Genomic DNA, 20,456 nt, shown 5'->3' on the forward strand with positions numbered 1-20,456 from the left:
CACCAGTGGGAGCCAGGGAGCGGTCTGCCTGGTTAGGGGACAAGCCCGCTGGTTTGCTGCAGTCCTCACCGCTCCCTTAGGGTCCCAGAGCTGAGGCCCAGTGGAGTTTGGATTTTGTTATCTGCTCTCTTACATCTTTCCGTTTCACACCTGGCTCTGTGTGATATTTGAACCTGTGACCCCTAAGGAGTAGGAGGGAAAGGGCTTTGGAGTCAGACAAATTCCTTATTAGCTATGTGCCCTGGAGCTGACAGTGTGACCTCTCTGAACTTTGGGCTCCTCGTCAATGAAACCTCCCAGGGCTGCTGGGAAAGCTGTGCTCACAGTGTGTCAGGTGGGCCATCAGCGGGGGCTCTGCCTGTGCTTCAGGTAGGAGCCCTTGGCAGCAGGTGACAGACAAGTCCAGAGAAGTGGTTAAGAGTATGGACTCGGCACCCCGATGCCCAGGTTCAAGGCCTTGGCTGCATCACTGACTAGTTGCACGGTCCTAGATGAGTTGCTAAACCTCGCGGTGCTTGTTTTCTGAAGTATAAGTAGGGTTGATGATGGTACCTGTCTCACAGGGCTGGTAACGAGGATGGAATGAGCCAATGTTTGGCGAGCATTTCAAGCAGCGCCCGGCACTGAGGAAGCATCAGTAAAATATATGACTGCTGTAGTCAGTGCAGGGCAAGTGCTGAGGGCGGCCTGCCTGGGGACACCAGGGCTCCTCACTCCTCACGCATCGGTCCTCCATTCATTCTGTGATCACTTACGAGCACCTCCTAAATTCTGGACACTTGTCGGTACTGTGGTCATAGCAGTGAGTGATGCAGGCCAGGCCCGCTCTCCTGGAGCTTGCCTTACGGGGCGTGGGTGGAGAGGCCAAGGATGAAAAGCACGTAAGCAAACACACAAGCGTGTGAGAGAGGGAAGAGTGCACTGAGATGACAGTGTCTGGGGGAGGAGGTGCTCGAGAGAGGGTGGCTGCAGAGGCTTCCCAGGGGCCACGTCGGAGCTGACCCCTGAAGATGAGAGGGAAGGTCTGGAGGGCGAGTGCCCGGTGAGTGGCACAGTGAGGACACCAGGAAGTGGGGTCGGGCTGAAAGGAGGCTGGTGGCCAGTGCACAAAGGAGGCCCTAAATGAACTGGATGCACCAACTGCACTGTTACTGTCGTAGGAGGAGACTGGATTCGTCTCCTTTGGCCCTGAGTGGTGGCGTTATGAAGCAAGTTCTCCGTGGAAGGGAGTTCGAGGGGACAGGTTTCGGGTGTGTAAGACAGAGATGAAGGTGGTCTCTCTACCCTTTTGAATGGGCTCCACTGTCCTTGGAGGCAGCCAGGGGTCAAGGGAGCAGAGTCTCCGATGGCTAGAGGTGGCCAGTTCTCAAAAGCCACCCCCTCAGCAGAGGGACCACAGCCCTGCCCAGCCCTTCAGTTACTCCCGTACCAGCAGGAGGGACAGGTGTGGCTCCTGTGCCTTTGCACTGGCTGGTCAGCAGGGACACAGTGGTCACAGTCTACACCTGGCTGGCTCCACCTCCTCCCAGCCGCATCCCTGCCTCTCCAACCTATTTCCCTGCCCGTCTTTCTCAGTGTCTCCCCTAAACTCTGAGTCACACATCCCCTTTCTACTGACCAAGCCCCAAACCTTCTCGAGCAGGACAGATTTTCCTTCTTAGGGTCTTGCCCAGCAGCTACGAAGCACTTTGGGTAGAGCTGTCCTTGCTGGAAGGGGCTGCCTCGGGCTCACCGGCCAGAGGATCCCTGGACACCAAGTCACAGAGTCAGCTAACTGGGGGTCGAGAGGCTGCCCAGCGGCACCCGCGAAACCCTTCTTGGGATTCCAGTTCTGAGGAACCAGCCAGGTGAATGGTGCTGCTTTGTTGGGCTTCCGAGCTGCCACCTGCCCTGTGGAGCCCTGGTGGTGATAGATGGGCCCTGGCCAGCACTGCCCCCCCTCCCCCCAACACACACACTTCTTGGCCTTAGATCTTTCTGCTGCTTCCGAGGATTAAGATTTATGGCTTCCCCGGCCTTGTAATACGTGGGTGGACAGCAGCCTAATCAACAGAGCTGTCGTTTACTAAAATGTTGTCAGATTTGATGAAAGTCATCGGCTCTTAGCATTAAATTGGTAGTGAAGGGATTGGCCTTCCAGCAATTTACGGTGGGGTGGGCTTTCCTGAAAGGCCGGGAAAGCAAGTTCATTGCCATTATTACAGCAGCGGTGGCGTTGCCCCCTCCGCTGTGTACCTGGCTTCCTGTTGTGGGCGGGCAGCTCAGGCGCCCCCAGGAAAGCTCACGGTGGACCTGTGAAGCCTGGGGCGCCCTTTCCTTTGTTTTCCTTTCTGAGTTTTGCAAACCCCTGCAGCGAAGACAGTGAATGAAACAGCCCGTAAAGCGTCGGCCTTTACAGCGGCCTTGCATGACACCGAGTGCCGAGGGCTATTATTTGTAAGAGATCAGACAAATCCAGGAAGAACATATCAAATAAGGTAGATGACTCCCCACCCCAAACCTGCCTTTGTCATTGTCTTCAGAGCGCTCCTGCCTCTAGAGGGCGCCATTTGATACTGCACAGCCTCACCACCCTGCAGGCCGGCCTTGATCTTCTAATTGACAGTGAGCTTTAGTGCATACCTTACAATGCTGCTGACACTCACGTGACGCTGAGCATGGCGGGCCAGGAGTGGCTGGTAGACTGGAACACGGGTGTTTGGGGCTGGGGCTTTTAAATTCTGTCCTGGTCTATGATTGCTTGCAAAGCTCTACCCAAGTCTGAGCCCTGCAAGTGGGCAGGAGAGAGCAGCTGCTTAGCAACGCCCACTGGGGGTAAAGCAGTGTATGAGGCAGAGAGCCAGCCAGGCATCATCCTTGGGAGGCGTGAAGGTGGGAGGCAGGGAGTTGGTGTGCCTGGGGCTGGAACCTGCCAGCCTCGCACTCTTTATGGGGAGGTGGGCCCGTCATGTGGGCAGAGCCGCCCTCCACCTCCCACGGGTGGCAGAGATGCCTCCTGGGGCTGAGGTGGGAGTGCCAGCCAGATGGAGGGACTATTTATTCCCCTCTCTGGTACCCACTCAGCATTTAGTTGTGTCACATGTTGCTTCATAAACACCTCCTGCTATGTGTTCTGTGTGACTCCTCGGGCCAGGGCATTGGTTTTGAAATTTTTTGTATCTTGACATGTATGCAGACAGTACTCAGTAAGGACTTGCTGGTTAAGTGCCTTAATACCTCCTGCAAACCTGTCTCCTCACATGTTGGCGGGCGAGCAGTTGTGCCAAGCTCCTGGGAAGGGAGAGTGGTATGTCTGGGGAAAGGGGGAGGAGAGAGCTGCAGAAGAGAGAAGGCACATGAGTGCTTCTCCTAGAATGTGGAAGGTCTCTCTCACATTTATAATTCAGGTGAGATCAGCAGAGCTGCATGAATTCCAGCTCTCTCACTTGCCAGTGGGACCCCATTCAGGCATGGCTGGATCCAGGTGCTCAGACAGTGGAGCAGGGCTCTTCTCCATCTTTCAAGTCTGCTTCTCCCCTGTTGCCGTGTGTGGTACCAAGATGGTCGCCAGCAGCTCCCCACTCACACTGTCACCCTGCTATTCCCCTGAACCAATCCCCCAGTCACTGTGGGCCAGCGGGATCTAATGCTCAGATGGGCCAGGCCTGGGTCACTTGCTCCACCCACCCCTGGTCTCCGTTCCATGGGAACACTTGAACTGGGGTCTGGGAGGGGAGGGGAGGATTTACCAAAAGGAAACCAGGGTGCTCTCACCAGAAGACCAGGGAACGCATGCTGGACAGACGGAAACAACAGCACCACCACAAAGCCTCTTCAGCCTCCCGCTACTGAAACTTCCGTGTGCACATAATCACCTGGGGTCTGGTCAGAATGAGATTCTGTTCCCAGCTCTGAGATGGGGCCTGAAATTCGACATTTCTCAAATCCCCAGGGGAGGCCGGTGCTGGCATGTGGAGGAGCAAGGCCCTGGTCCAAGCCCTCCCTCTCTAGGTAAAGGAGCAGGAACCCAGGGTGGGGCCTGGCTGTGCCTCTGGATGGGCCACGTGCCCAGTAGGCTTCCCGCATGCACCCCTCCCTTTCCTCCTCCTCTCTTGCACGGGTTCAGCATTTGGACAGTTACTGAGTGGTTCCTGGGGAGGAGGGAGGAGCACCCTCTCTTTGAAGGTGTCATGGAAAATCCATCTCTGTGATGAAATTCAAGGCTTTTACAGCTTCATCCTGGCCCTAGGCAGGAAAGCCCAGGCTTACCTATCCCGCGGAGGGCTCACCTCCAAGGGCGCCGCTGCTGACGCTAGGAAATGCTCTGAGAGTGAGTTTGCAAAGCCCGGGGGGCAGCGAGGCCACACTTGGAGCCTGAGCCCAAAATGGTGAGGCTGCAGGCAGAGTGGAGAGCAGGGTTCCAGAGACAGCCAGTGCATCGCCGAGTGACGGGACCTCCTGTGGGAGCAAAGTGTCCGTGGCCACCGCTCCACGCCTCCCACCTCCCTGCTCTCGGGCAGGTGGCACCCGCCTGCCTTCTTCAGGCCCTGTACTCTCGCTAAGACCTTTTCCTTTAATCAGTGGTTGGCAAACTGCGGCTTGCGAGCCACATGTGGCTCTTTGGCCCCTTGAGTGTGGCTCTTCCACAAAATACCGACTTCTGCACATGGGCCACGAAGTTTCAATCGCACTGTATGTGCGCCCGCACTGCTTTAATGATCGATAGCTCAGTCCCTGTTTCCTCTTCTGAGTGTTGGAGTCTCAGGGAATTCTTTAATTTCCCTCTGTTCTCCAAAGGCCACTGTAAAGCACAGCCTGGGCATGTTTATTCTCCGTGCCCCTGCGTGGTCACCTGGGGTCCGAAAAGATTAAATGTAAGATTCTAGAAATAAACAGTTCCTAACTTTAAACCGTGCAGTGCTCTGAGTAGCAAGATGAAATCTCATGCTGTCTGGCTCCATCTTCTCCGGACATGAATCATCCTTTTGTCCGGCACCTCGTGCTGTGACCGGCTGCCTCTTAGTCACGAGGCGTCTCGGTGATCGGATCCACTGTGGACGTACCACCGTGCTTGTGTCCCAGTGACCCTCACTTTACTCCATAATTCCCGTAACTTTTATTACAGTCTATTGTCATAATTGTTCTATTTTATTACAAGTTATTGTTAAACCCTTACTGTTCCTAATTTATAAATGAAACTTCATCATAGGTGTGTGTGCACAGAATGACAAAGCACACAGCTGCTCAGCGCTCTCCGCAGTTTCAGGCATCGCCGGGGGTTGGAGCGTCTCCCCTGTGATCAGGAGGAACTACTGTACAGCGTGGCGGTTTGGCGCTGGGGTCGGTCAGCAAACACCAGCTCTTGAGCCAGATCTGGCCACAGCCTGTTTTTGCAAATAAAGTGTCTGAGCCGCAGCCATGCCCATTTGTGAGGCGTCATCCGCGGCGGCTTTCGAGCTGTGATGGGAGAGTTGAATGCTGTGACAGAGACCGTATGGCTGTCAGAGCCTAAGACCTTTACTTTCGAAAGGAAACATTGCTCAGCACCCGTCTCTGGAGCCGAACTGCTCAGGTTCAAATCTAGGCTCTGTGGTCCCCCAGCTGTGTGACCTCGGGCAGGTGGCTTATAGACCTGTGCCTGGTTCCCCCTTGGGTTACCGTGAGGACTAAAGGAGCAAGTAAACGCACCCCATGCACTCGGCCTGGCGACGGTTTGCACTGGTGAAGTGCACTAGCGCGAGAGCTCTGATGGGGGAGGGCAGTGGGCGTGGATGAGATGGGAGTCCTGTCCTAACCGCTGCCCGCCCGCAGGCCACGCAGGCTCCGACCTCAGGCCCTGCTTCGTCAGGCCGATAGCTGGTTCACTAAGCTTGTGGGGAGCTGAATCTTACCGCGTGGACGGTTCTGACGCCGCGGGTGAGGGAATGCGTGGTCTAAGTCACTCTCCCTCTGCTCCGCGGACCTGCCCCTTCTCTCAGCACCAGCACCGCACCAGGGTGAGGTCCAGGGCTGAAGTTGAAGGGGACCCTCCCTTTTGGATTTGTGTGCGTGCAGGGCACCTGAGAGGGAGCACCTCCTTAGCTGTTGCTCCCTGGGCCCTTCGCTTCCACCCGGCCCTGCCCATCTAGCCCCGCACTGCCTGCTCCATGCCAGCACTGGGGGGTGGGGTTGGGGGTGAAAGCAGTGTCTTCGCTTGACTCGGGTCTGAACAAACCCATCAGGACTCTGCTTCATTCTCTCCGCTCTCTGTCTCTGCATTAGGGACAGGATGTCCCAGCAGCTTGTGTCTTCCTCCCTTTAGCTTAGCACCGGGGAAGGGGGCACCTGCTCCCCCAGTTCTAGCAGCACTCCTAACTACTCACCGGCTGCCTTAGGTCCATTCCCACCCCTGAACCAGGGGCCAGGGCGTGTGGTGGGGCAGAATGGGCTGCCTGATCAGGCCCGAGTCCCATCTCTGCCCTTGGGCCTTGGGTGGACTAGGGGCAAGGGAAGTGGACCTGAAATAAGAACGGGGAGATGCTGGACTGAAAAACCAGCAGTTCCGTGTGGCCCAGTTGTCAGGGGCGTGACTCTGTGCGCTGGAATCGGGGCAGGAAAGAGACTGGGCCGCTGTAGAGAGCTTTGCGTGCCAGGTGCGTGGCTTAGGTACAGGTTTGGCTGCTAAAGCAGAGAGGCCCAGGGTTGATGTCGCTCTGACAGGACAGGTCAGCGGTGCAGCCACCTGCCCCGAGCGGTCACGGAGGAACCCAGGCATGAGCTCTTTTGTTGCTCCACCGTCCTCCCGATGTTGCTTCCTCTTCAGTATTCGGCTCTCACCACCACCTCCACGTTTCAGCTGGCCAGGGGATGCTGTGCCCTCCCTTCAGGGGCACCACTCAGATACACACACCCCTCCCCCAGCCCCCTGCACTGGCCAGGATGTAAGTGTTCACACGGCTTCCCAGCTGCAGGGGAGGAGGGGATGTGGACACTGGGGGACAGCCGCAGTCAGCCACATCAGACCACCGAGTGGGCTTCCCAGAGAATGACCCAAGGAATGCTGGGAGGAAGAGAGGCCCACCACACAGTTTCCGTGGCCCAGAACGTGTGAGAAACGTTGCTCGCTGTGATTATTTTAGGATTTCCACAAGTGTGTGTGGCGGGTGGGGGAGGGGCACATTGAAGGCCCTGAGAAGTCTTGAAGAAAAATGCCCAAGGTTTCCTAAGCATTTGATCACAGAGCTATTTGAGAAGTTTAACATCCAGAATTCTATGGATAAGTTATTTTAAGCTAAAAAGTTACTAAAATATTCTCCTGAACCGGTGAAGACTTTTGAGCAGAGGGGGGCTTTAGCTGTCTGGGTGGCCTGGGGTTCAGCCGTCTGGGTGGCCCCGGAGGCACTGCTGGGCCAGCGTGCAGGACCACAGGCAGCTGTGCACAGACACCCTGCAGCCAGCCCCCACGTGCTCGCCCCAGGGGCATCCAGGTGTCTGTTCTACCTTATCTGAAATGGTCTGAATTTTTGTGTAGAAATCTGTGCAGATCAGAACAGAAGCTGGTTCGCGGCTCCATATCGAACCTCCTCTGGACTATTCTGAAGATTTTGAGCCACATGGGGACACGACTGTCACTTCAAAGGATGCTTCCGGGGGTCACCCACAGGTAGGCGTGCCCTGGGCTCAGTGCTTCAGCAGCTGTCGGGGCACTTTCTGTTATTATTCCTTCCTTCCCAGAAAAGAGTCTTTTTCTACCGAATGACCAACGACCTCGTTTCTCTACCCCAGCCATAGAAGTGGAATTTTACAGTGAGCAAAATTGTGGACTTTATTGCCTTTAACACCTACCTCCCACAACACACACACACACACACCCCACACCCCACAAGCACTCACTCACTTGCTTTTGCATCGACTGGCTGGTTTATAGCCAAGTTCGTCTGTTACAGCCCCAGCCCCAGCCCCAGCCCAGCCCCAGCCCCAGCACATGTCACAGAATGCGTACATGCCCTTCGAGCAAGAGGCATAATAGGTCCCTCTTCTCCTTTGACCAGTTGGTTCCTCCTGTTATAAGAACATGTATTCCTTCCTCTGCAAGCTCCCAAGCTCCCTGAAACACGGCAGCCTGTCCCTCACAAGCGATTAAGCCCATTAGCATTCCCGTGAGCGCGTGCTCCGAATCGGCAGTGCCCTGCTCTGCCAGCCCTGAATTTTCTCCGCTCTGAGTGCTTGATTGCGTCTTTCTTTCCTTTCCTCCCCCGTGAGGGGCACTCCGTAGGCCTCACAGTCAGGAGTGACTCTCCTGCTAAGTCAGAGTAAAATGGCAGCGCCGGTTTTCGGCAAAGGCAGAAGCCATAGGAGCTGCAATCTGAACAGGGAAAGAAAAAAAAGCGTGTGGCTGGATGACTCGGCCACCTCACCCTGTGCGCAGTGCAGCCCGAAATGGCTCAAAGGAAACGCACGTCTGCGTGTGCTTTTCACCTGACCTCGCTGCTGAGACACACCAGCCGCTCACCTTCCAGCACTTCCCCGTGAACTTCAGTTTCTGGCGGCTCTGAGTCACAGCCGGTGTGCTGCAGACCCGCCCCGTTGGCCGCCACCCCGTTGACTTGCCTGGTGCTTTCCAAGGTGTGAATTACTAGCTGACATTTAGGAATCAGGAAATTCCATGTCAAAGTCTGAAGCTGGGGCTTCTCTTGAAAAGTCGGAAGATTTGGGAGCCACATTTTTACGCACCAGCAAGCTGAGGAGCACCAATCCCCTTTATACGGAGCTGTGCTCCCATGTGCACAGTCCTCACCACAGGGCCTGGCACTGAGGGTAAAACAGTCAGCAAGTATGTCACCTGCCAGGAGCTGATGTGGTGGCGCTTATCAGGGGAAAGCTGGCAGGGCTGCTGCCTGATGTGCTGGGCGGGGCTTCGCCTTGGTGAGGTCACACGTGAGCAGAGGCCTCGTGGAAGCCAGGGAGTGAGCCCTTTGGAGAAGAGCGCTCCGGGCACAGAGAGCAGGTGTGGAGGCTCTGAGCCAGGGGCCAGGGTGGCAGGAGCTCAGTGACCCAGGGGTGGGGTGGGGGGGAGGTGAGGACTGAGAGGTAGCCAAGGCTCAGACCACATAGGACTTGGGAGCTGCGGGGAGTGAGGACGAGGGGTTCTACTCTGAGTCGGGGGTCGGGGGAGTTCTGTTTGCAGTTTAGCAACTCCTGTGAGAGGGGGCCCCTCTCTCTAGAGCAGCGGTTCTCAACCTGTGGGTCGCCACCCCTTTGGCGGTCGAACGACCCTTTCACAGGGGTGACCTAAGACCATCCTGCATATCAGATATTTACATTACTATTCATAACAGTAGCAACATTACAGTTATGAAGTAGCAACGAAAATAATTTTATGGTTGGGCCACAACATGAGGAACTGTATTTAAAGGGCCAGAAGGTTGAGAACCACTGCTCTAGAGAGTTCGACCAAAGCCGCAGGTCTTAGTCATGTTGCAGTGGATGATAAGGCTCCATTTAAATGATGTTGGCTTCATTTAACACATTGTATGCGGGAAACATGTTTACACGTTTTACGTATTTATACGTTCTACCACTGTAGTAGAGCGCGGGACACGTATTAATACGTTTTTTATAGACTAGCGGTAGAATGCGGGTAACGTATAAATACGTAAACTAAAGTTATCGTAATTTTACTGAACGTTGCCATTTGCGCAAAAAATTAGCAAAAATGGCCCGCGCCACCTGTTAGTGCGCGATAAAAACTACCTGCAAACAATATGTTAAGTAATAGGAATGGAGCTAAATGTATATATATTTCTATTATTGAGATATTTTTTCCCTGATAATGCATAATCAATATAAAAATTCAGTGTTTAAAGAAAATAAAAGTTCGTTCATAATCTCACTGTCCAGAGATCATTACTGTGCAGCCTTGCAGACTAAAAACTGCACATGTCATTCTATCCAAGAGGAGGCTGTTTCTGGAATGTGCCTGCTCTGGCCCATTCCCACTGAGTGAGTGCAGTTCCCCAAGATTAGTTCTCAGGCCCTGAGAGCAGGACAGGCGACAGGAAAGCATGCATCTTCTGGAATCCTTCGCTGAGTTTTTCCTTGTGCGGATCCTCCGGATCCTCGATCCTCGAGTGGGGTGAATTGGATATTTGTCCACAGTTGCAATTTAGTGTTTTAAAGTCGTTACTTACTGATACATATAGACAACTTCAAGACCCGTTACAACCCACGTGCCACCAGCAGGCCTGCCACGGCCCCTGACGTAGACTGCGTGGCCCATGGCGGCTCACCCACCAGTTGGCAGTGGGTGGGCTTAGGCAGCTGTTGACCAAGCGTCCCCAGTGAAGCAGCGCATCACCTTGTCCCCAGCAGGGCTCCCGGGCGGTCCCTTCAGTCCGCATTAATTTCAGTGGTGAGCCTTGGAAACACGAGGGAGCATTTTGAGGGCAGTTCCATTGCTCGGGTACTTCTGTTTCCGATTGCCATGTAATTAACCTTTGAGTGAGTGCCTTTCCCCCCTTTGCTTTTTATTGTTGTTTTTACGTAAATAAGATTATACCTTTCATACTATTTGATAATCCTGCCATTTTTACTCAACGTGTGTGGCTATCTTTCTGTGCTGGTCCCCACGCAGCTCAGGGCACCGTTTTGGGAAGTTGGCGGCCCGAGTTTGAATCCTGGTCCCAATGGCTTGTTCCCCAGTGGTGCTGGTAGAGCAGGGGTGAGTTTGATCAGATCAGCTGAGGGAGTGAGAGCAGAGAACGGCTTCGTGAGGAGAGAGATGGAGGCGTGGAGGCCAATAGAGAGAATGGAGGCCCCACATGTCTTTAGGGACACAAGTTGCTGTTACCATACCCAGTTCTCTCTGCTTGTCTCTAGGATTCCAAACCTCCGACCGGCACCACACCCTGTGATGTTAACTTCTTCTCCCTCCAGAACGCTCATGGACATTCCAACCTTCCAAGCAGTACGGACAAAGCAAGGATCCTCTTAACTATCCAGGATGTAATGGTAAGACGGCTTTCCTGCATCCTTACCATGAAGGGCCAGGGTCTTTTCCGTAGCCCAGCAGCTGGGCCAGAGGGTGGGCTCCACGAGAGATTCTTTTTTATACTTGGAAAAACTACAGATAGCAACAGGATTTGGCTCTAACAAAAGAACTCTGGCCAACATACCAGAAGATTTAAAATAATACACAAGAGATTTGGCTTAGTGGTATTTTTATTTATTTATTTTTTTGCTTTTCATATAAAGTATAGATTTATTTTTAAAAATTTTCTTTTTCAATTACAGCTTATGTTCAGTATTATTTTGCATTAGTTTCAGATGTACTGCATAGTGGTTAGACAATCATATACTCTACAAAGTGTCCCCCCTGGTATTTCCAGCACCCACTTGGCACCATATATAGTTATTGTAACTTTATTGACTATATTCCCTATGCTGTAGGTTATATCCCTGTGACTACTTTGTAACTACCAATTTATACTTCTTAACTTTTCATCCAGTCTCTCAATCCCCCTTCTACAAATGATGTAGCCTCATTTGTTTATTTTTCTTTTGTTGTCCTTGCCTGAGGAGATATATCAGAAAAAATATTTCTAAGAGAAATAATGATGTTATTAAAAAAAAAAAAAGTACCCTGGCCAGTGTGCTAAGTGGTTAGAGCATTGGCCTAAGGACCAAAGGGTCATGGGTTCCATTCCCTGTCAAGGGCACTCACCTGGGTTTCAGGTTCAATCCCCAGCCCCCGGCCTGGGCACGTGTGGGAGGCAGCCAATTTATGTGTTTCTCTCACATCGATGTTTCTCTCTCTCTTTCTGTCTCTGCCCCCTTCCCACTTCCCTTCCTCCCTTTCACTCTCTTTAAAAAAAAAAAAAAAAATCAATGGGAAAAATATCCTCAGGTGAGAATTAACCTAAATAAATAAATAAATAAATAAATAATCACAGTAAAGGCTCACATTAAATGAGCACTTACTAAGTGCCGAGCACTGTGTTGGGTGTGTACCATCCATCACTGCATCACCCCGTGAGTTAAGTGCTAGGTATTTTCCTTCTATTTTATAGTTGAGGGAACTGAGGAGTAGAGAAATGATGTTGCTCGCCCAGGCCTCAGCGAAGCCCAGTCTGGAAACCCAGAGCCCAGGACTCCTGTTCCTTGGGATTACAAGCTGGGAAAGGCATTGACCTGGTTTTGCTTCTGAAAATGCGCAGCTCTCCACAGGGGCACGATCTGTGGTAAATAGTATTGACATTCTGCCTGGGAGCAAGGTGTTCAGAGGGGGCCATCCATCAGTTATGCTTAACTGTGTTAAACAACGATTGAGAAGACCTCTCCTCTGCCAAGCCTCTCCCCTGTGACCTCATTGCTGGGAATGTTGATGAAAATGTTTTTCAAAAATGAAATTCAATGAGGAAACAACCAGATAAGCCCAGATTGAGGGACAATCCACAGAAAACTGGCCTGGAGTCTTCCAATATATCAGTTGCAGGAGAGACAGGAAGGCTGTTCTGGACGAAAGGAGGGTACAGAGACGTCGCAGTTACTCTATGTGGGGTCCTGGGAGGAGAATTGCTATAAATTTAAGGACAGTTTTGGGAAATTCAGAGAAATTGAAAATTAAGTGCATTATGTTGTAAATAATATAGTGATGTCCAGTCTCCCATATTCGGTAATTCTATTGTGGTTATATAGAGAAGGCTCTTGTTCTCAGAAGACACATGCCGGAGCACGCAGGCGTGAGCGGCCATGCTGTCTACACTAGCGCATAAGTGGGCCAGAGTAAAGAACAGGTTTACCTATTGAGGAGGAGGAAAGGGAGAAGGGAGAAAGGGAGAAATGGGGCCAGATGCTAACATTTGGTGACCGTAGGTGAAGGGGTTTGGGTATTATACTATTCTGATCAATTGTCTATTTTAAATTTTTTCAAAATAAAAACTTTTTTTAAAGCTTCAGTAGAGCTAAGCATCAGCAAAGGAAGACACAGAGGAAAGTCAGAAAGGAGAGCTCGTTTAGAAAAGCTGAGTGGGGTGGTATGCGTGCCGGTTTCCTGATTGTGCTATTGTGCTGTGGTCACGCGGGTGTTACCATGGGGGAAACTGGCTGCAGCGTACATGAGATCTGCGTGTATTGTTCTTACAAATGGTGCGTGAAATACACAGCCAGCTCAAAATAGAAAGTACTAAAGAAAAAATAAATGAAACAAGCCCAGATGCCCAGGTCCTACCACCAGAGGTCCTGGTTCTCAGCCTGGCTGTGGCTCAGGCATTGTACCTTGCATGAAGCACCCCACGTGACGATAATTTGTAGCAACATTTGCAGCAGTTCAAGGAGAAGATAGGGCTGTGGATCTCAAGGCTTCAGATGCACAGGAATCACGAAGGGCATTGGTTTAAAAGGCATATTTTAGGTCTAATGTTTAAGCTACCAGAATTTGTACTTTTAACCAAAGAACTCCCGGTGATTCTGAACCAGAGGCCTGATGAGTCGAGTCCAGTTCAAATGGAAGCAGTTTTGGAGATAATTTGGATGTTGTGGCTTGGATTTGGGACTAGAAAAGAGATTTAAAAATTCAAAGTTAAAATCTCACCTACACTATACAATCAAGGTAAAAATAAAGTAAAAAAAAAAAACCAAAATAAAACAACAAAAATCCACTGAGGTTTACAAAAGCCAGGAGGGGATGGGAGAGGTTCTGCCCTTGTCTTTAGATTCATATTCTGCAATCTGGAATCTTGGGTGGGAGATGGCACTTAAAAGAATAGAAAATGAAAGATACAAAAACATAATAGCTCTAGACAGCATCTCCTGTGGTACAGATCAATTTCTATCCAGATATTGACTATTAGTGTCAAGAAAAGACTAAATTATATGCAACATATTTTTTTAAGAAAGCAAGGAAGTCTTAATATCTTTTAAAAATATTTTCATGGAAAATTATTTTATTTAGGTTTTGACTATTTAAAGATGTTAATTTTAGATAAATAGAAAATTAATTTTGTGTTATTATATGAAGACATTATTAAATCAAGGAAATGAATATGAACCCTTCATTTTTTTTTCACTTTGGTCACATTAAAAACATATTTCAACTTGAGAAAAAAAATAATCCGGAGAAAACGGGCCTGTAGGAGAGGATTCTTACTAGTTATGACTTGAAAAAATTATGCTCAAATTCAAGATAAGGATAGAAACATAGTGATGAGTGGAAGAGTGTGTGACCAAATGGGGAAGGCCCAGACCCGTGCCTACAAGGACCAGGCTTCAACTCACAGTGTGTATCGTTGACTGGCCTGGTGTTGTGCTGTGGTCATGATTATTGCTGTTTTATTTTGAATCAAAAACTTACTCTGAGCATGCTCCCTCCTGTTTGCTCTGTTCTTTACCACTCTCTGTTGGTGACTCTGAACTCACTTTGCTGGTTTACGTCTTCTGGAGATGTTGGAGCTTGTCACTCCTGTTTTAGGGAGTAAAAAGATCAGGTGCCTAAGTCTCACAAGCCTGGAGCTTTTCTGTAAACTCTGTGAGTCACTCTCAGAGGCCCCATTGCCTCCCCTTTGACAAAAAGGGGCAGATTAGGTATTTCCTGTGCTTGTCAGCTCTGAAATTGTAAATCCTAGGTTGAGTTTATAGGCAACCCTATTTCTGATTACAAAATCCATAGGAGTAGAATATTCAGTCCCCACTCATCCAAGGACTCCTGTAGCTCATTTATAAGTTACATATGTGGGGTTTGAAATAGCCTCTCTCTACCCTAGATCTAAGCTTCATATTGGCAGAGATGTGTGCTGTCTCTTTGCCTGCTCTGTCTCTGGTCCTTGGAAAAGTGCTTGGCATAGAGTTAGTGTGCAAATAAATCTTTGTTAAGCAAGCGGATTGAATAATTGAGTGAATCAATGAGTGAGGTGTGGTGTAGATGTTGATTCGGCACCCTGGGCAGCCCACACAAGCTGAGTTCAGTCATCACATCGCTGAGTTATAATTACAGTGACAGTATTTTCCAAACTGTGAATCAGGAAACATAACCTGACAAATAATTCTTTTGCTGCTTGGGGTAGAAGAATCAGTTTGAGAAGTGGAGTTTGGGTCCTGGAATATTGGGATCACTGGCACACGGTGCCAATTAAGATGGATATTTTCAGCGACATGAGCAAGGCCGGCGGGATGACAAGCACAGCCCTGGCATTGAGTGCCGGGGATGCCGTGAAGAGTCTTGACACAGCTCGGCTGACTCATCATGGGGAGACGGGCACCGTGGTACGAGGCTTTCTGGTTTTAAGAGAAGCCAAGTATCTGGGTTTCTTTGTGTTCAATTTCTCCGCCTTTTTTTTTTTTTAATGTTGGTAAAAAATTCACAATTTTCTGTGGACCAAAGATAGAAAATGGCCAGATTTGGCTTTCAGACCATCAGCTTGAAACTTCTGGTTCAATGAAAGCCTTGTTGGTTCCCGACAAGAGGAGGTCTTTCTCCTTCCCAGTGGCACGTTATTAGCCCCTCTGTACCCAGAGCCATCAAGGGCGTGGTGCCCTGAATGCACCCAGAGATGCCCAGTTGGGCAGCTCGGATTGAAGGACAGCCTGGCGGATGGCATTAGGAGTGCTCTGGGCAGGAGAGGCAGACAGCACACGGAATAATTCAGTGATGTGCATGAATGATTCATGTGGAACGATGCTGAACAAGCACCAAATGCCCATGAAAGGCAGGTCCGGAGGGAGAGACGTGGTGATCCTTTCACCCAATAGAGCGCTTCTGTAAGTGAAGCTCTCGGGTGGTATCTGACTTACTACAGCATCTTTTTTCATCCTAATAAAAATAAAGAATGACCTGTGAATCAATATTGGGATAAATATTGTCTTTTATTTCTTACATTTATTGGCTATATGGAATACCTTAGGTACTTTTACATTATTTTTCATAATTTTGTATAACATCTAATACATGAGTGCTTTCGCATTAGGAAAGAGTCTAACAATTCAGAAATAAACTGAATAGAATATGAAAAGCTCTCTCCATCTATCCAGTCAAACTGTGCCCAGCTTTTGATTGAGTACATATACTTTGTTTATTTTGTTTTTAACATGTTTTTATTGATTTCAGAGAGAGAAGGGAGAGGGAGAGAGATAGAAACATCAGTGATGAGAGAGAATCATCAATTGGCTGCCTCCTGCACGCCCCATACTGAGGATCAAGCCCACAACCCAGGCATGTGCCCTGACCGGGAATCAAACACTGACCTCCTGGCTCGTAGGTTGATGCTCAACCACTGAGCCACTCAGGCTGGGCTGCTTTTTTAAATTTTATTTTGTCATTCATTCATTTCTTATTTTCTCTTTCAGTTCATTTCTACTTTTATCTTGATTCTTCTGTAAACTTTTTGGTTTAAATTATTGCTTTGGTTCTATCCCACTCCCACTACACATCCTGGCTTCTTTTTTTTTTTAATATATATATTTTATTGATTTTTTACAGAGAGGAAGGGAGAGAGATAGAGAGTTAGAAACATCGGTGAGAGAGAAACATCGATCAGCTGCCTCCTGCACATCTCCCACTGGGGATGTGCCCGCAACCCAGGTACATGCCCTTGACCGGAATCGAACCTGGGACCCTTCAGTCCACAGGCCGACGCTCTATCCACTGAGCCAAACCGGTTTCGGCCATCCTGGCTTCTTTTTTTTTTTTTTTTTTTTTTAAATATATTTTATTGATTTTTTACAGAGAGGAAGGGAGAGAGATAGAGAGTTAGAAACATCGATGAGAGAGAAACATCGATCAGCTGCCTCCTGCACATCTCCCACTGGGGATGTGCCTGCAACCCAGGTACATGCCCTTGACCGGAATCGAACCTGGGACCTTTCAGTCCGCAGGCCGACGCTCTATCCACTGAGCCAAACCGGTTTCGGCCATCCTGGCTTCTTAAGTTAAATGTTTAATTTATTTATATTCAGTCTTGTTTTCTAATATATCAGTGTTAAGACTATAAATTTTCCTCTGAACACTGCTTTGTTCTTATCCCACAAATTTGCTATTTATATAGTGTTTTCATTGTCATGTGTTTCTAATTTGTGATTTTAGGTTTTTTCCTCCTCTATTTATTTAGAAGAATTTTTTTTACAAATGTTCTAAGTAAATAGTTTTTTTTTAATCTATTTTTGTTTTATTTTGTGTTAATTTCTAGTTTTACTACTTTATGATCAGGGAATGGCTTGTTTGGTTTCAGAGAATGTTTTTTGGACATTTCTGAGGTTCTGTTTGTGGTCTACCAGATCATTTTTATAAATGCTCCATGGTATTTCAAGAGAATAATAATTCTCTTTTTGGTACAAAGTTCTCAATCTATCTATTAAGCCCAGCGATTCATTGAATTATTTACCCTGGTGAGTCTTAAAGTATGGTCCCAGACTACTCATATCAGAGTCACCTGGGCTGCTTATTAAAAATGTGAATTCTCATACCCCTCTCAGAGACACGGATTTGAATCTGGAATGCTCAGATTCTGCATTTCTCATAAGACTTCTGGGAAGTTCTCATGCTCATTAGCAAACCACTGCAATAGATCCTACTTAATTTTTCTCTGTTTAATCCGGTTGATTTCTGTGAACTTGTCAATTTTCCCTTATATTTCTTTGTTTTTGCTTTATATATTTAAAATTTCTAGTAGATAGTGCCTTTTATTCATATGAATGTCAGTGTCATTATCTTTGTCCCATTTAAAATAGTAGCTGGACCGTTTCAATATGAAGGCTTGTGTCTTTCTTTAGCACTGGAAAATAATAATAATATTATTACTAATATTATTACGAATTCGTGCATGGGTGGGTCCCTTGGCCTGGCCGGCGATCTGGGCCGATTGGGAGGGCTGGCCTGCCAGGGGGAGGGACCGAGGGAGGTTGGCCTCAGCAGCAAGCTAACCATTGGCCGATTCTGTGAGGAATTGGGCTCCCTCCTCCCTCCTGTCTGGGTCCGGGGTGCAGGTGAACCAGATTCGAGGCTGTGAGAGCCCCAGCAGCAAGGTCTGGATCAGTGTGCGTCATAGCTACCGGCAGTTGTCTGGTCGTTCCGCTCGTTCGGTTGTTAACGGTCACTTAGGCTTTTATATATATAGATCATTACTGTCTTCCATTGTTTCTGTTCTGTCCTCTGGAGCATCTGGTGGACAAATGTTGGCCCAGATCTGTCTTTGCAAGTGACTTAATTTTTCTTTCAAACTTCCTTTTTGTCTTTTTGTACTGTGTTTTTATAAAATTGTTTGGCTTGATTTTGATTGAGCTTTTAAGATCTCTAGTGGTTTCTTTTTCATGGATGAAAGGTCCTCTTAAATCTCTCCAGGGATCTGAATGTTCTGTGTTGTAAAGTCTTCCTCTATACTATTAACTCTCTTTCTTTGGGTATTTGTTCTTTTATTCATTTGGTGGCTATCAGTCAGGGTGTTGATTTTTCCCAGATGTGTGCTCATTCTTGAGAATCCCACTTCCTCCGCTCATTCTGGTGATTGTGGAGTCGGGGCATAACAGGCTCTTGGAAGCTGTGCACCTTATCTTCCCGCCCAGGTCTCGGAGCTCCTAGTCTGCCTTTGGGATGGTGATCTCCTGTGGGGGGCATTGTCCTGCCTTCTGGCTCAGTACCCACACTCTAGGCTTCAGTCGGTGGGTGAGCACCTCTGTACTTAATGCAGCCGGGAGCCAGCAGCCTTAAAGTAGCCCCAACGAATGCCCTGTGATCTCTGCCTCTGTCTTTCAGGAGTTCCTCAGAATTTCTAATCTGCCAGCAGCATTCTTTATTGTTTGGTCTCTATCTCACCATCCCCATTCCATTTCCTATAGCCAATCCCAGCTCTGGACAGGGAGGTGAGGCACTCGGGGCCTCACAGCCGGGTAACAGTCAGGCAGCTCAGTGTGCTGAGTGCATGTCCTTGCTCTTACATCACGCCACTGCCTAAGACCAGGATGCTTTTTCTTCATAGAGATGGGATGGAAGAGACTGCTCCAAGGTCCTTCATAAATAAAGTTAGCTTTAAATGAAAAAGGTAGGTCTCAAGTCACTTTATCTTTGGAAATTTGTGATCTAGGAGCCAGCGGGCATGAGGCATGGGCTGCTAAGCCCTCAGTTAGGTTCTTGATGCTCATTCTACTTGTAATTTCCTCCAGAATGGCTGTCTTTGTTGCCAGATTATAAATTCCATGAGAACAAGGACTCTATCTGTCTGGTTCATTACTCTGTCCGAGTACTTAGCAGTCAGACCTGCTAATGGGGACAAATACATTCAGCAATAAACATTTGTTGAATAATGAATGAATGAAAAGGAGAACAAGTTAGTCTATACCCCCTCAGTGCAGGGTGAAAATCTTTTCTGGGCCAGGCAGGTTAATATACATGAGTAAAATGGCTCATATAAGGCAATAGGAGCTAGTGGGGATTATTGCAACTAACAGTGCATGCTGGGCTAAAGGCATTCAGATCCCACTTTTATAAAACTGCCAACTAAATGAGAGACATTGCTGGGGGTTGGCAGGGAGGAGGGGTATTGGCTGCAGGCCAGTGACAGCTCCCTGGGGACTGCTGCTTCCTCTTGGGACAGTCAAAGTACCCGCTGCGCTTCATGCTCTAAACACTTGATCTTCTTGTGGGCAGAGTCAATAGGATCTGAGAAACAGAGAAGAAATGCTGTCATCTCACTTTTAAACTTGCTGTGAAAACCAGACCTCTGTAAGAGCAGTCCTGAAACACTGATTCACGGCTGTCATCTCGTTGTCTCCCTTCAGCAACCTTGTCAGCTTGTCAGGGCCCATTCCCACAGTTGAGGTGGGGCTTGAGCTCAGAGACTTGCTGGGGGACACAGAGCAGCTGGAGTGGGCCCAGAACCCAGGCCCAGAACCCACTTACACCTCGCTGTCCCCTTTCTGAGGGTAGTCAGAGGGTTAATGCTTCATCTACTAACAACCCACATGTAACACGTTTAATGGCCTCAAGGCAGCTTTGTCCAAAGCTGTTACCAGCAGGTTTCATCAGTTCCATGCAAGTCCTGGACAGTCACTGGGCCCTGACTTCCCTCCTGCTCAGAGACCGCTTGCTTCCAACGTGCAGGTGCCAGGAAAGGAATAAATGTGGGCAGGTGGCAAAGAGCCTGGGTTTGGAGTCGGACAGTTATTCATCCAAACCGGCTCTGCTATTGCTAGCCCTGTTACCTGGGGCTGTACTTAGGTGCCCTGAGCTTGTACTTAGGTGCCCTGGGCCTGTACTTAGGTGCCCTGGGCCTGTAAGAAAGGACACCGCTGGGGTGGTGAACAGCTGCCATGGGATAAGGTGTGGAGAGAGGTTAGCTTGGTAATTGGTGGCTGCTGCTGGTGGTGTTATAGTTATTATCACTGTTATCGCAAACAGCTTTATGGTTGCCCAGGTTGGCTCTTTCCCTGGCCCAGCAGAACGAGGCAGGTCAGGCATGAGAGGCACGGATCCACTGGCCAGTGAACCCTGCTGCATTTCAGTCAGTGGCGAGCCC

At 49.1% G+C, this 20,456-nt stretch overlaps 1 protein-coding gene across 2 annotated transcripts in view; it reads left to right on the forward strand.

The window, feature by feature from the left end:
* KATNIP (katanin interacting protein) overlaps positions 1–20,456 on the forward strand; it is a gene marked incomplete at its 5' end in the record, with an annotated part of 136,273 nt that overhangs the window by 15,447 nt on the left and 100,370 nt on the right. The window contains 2 exons of one of the 2 annotated variants that reach the window (XM_081090459.1): positions 7,490–7,621; positions 10,837–10,968. In XM_081090459.1, the coding sequence (XP_080946585.1) occupies positions 7,490–7,621; positions 10,837–10,968 (264 nt within the window). The remainder of the gene's footprint in view (positions 1–7,489; positions 7,622–10,836; positions 10,969–20,456) is intronic. The other variant, XM_081090460.1, reaches the window with a different exon arrangement.

This window comes from Myotis nattereri, assembly GCF_964212035.1.
Source record: "Myotis nattereri genome assembly, chromosome: 4".
NCBI lineage: Eukaryota > Metazoa > Chordata > Mammalia > Chiroptera > Vespertilionidae > Myotis > Myotis nattereri.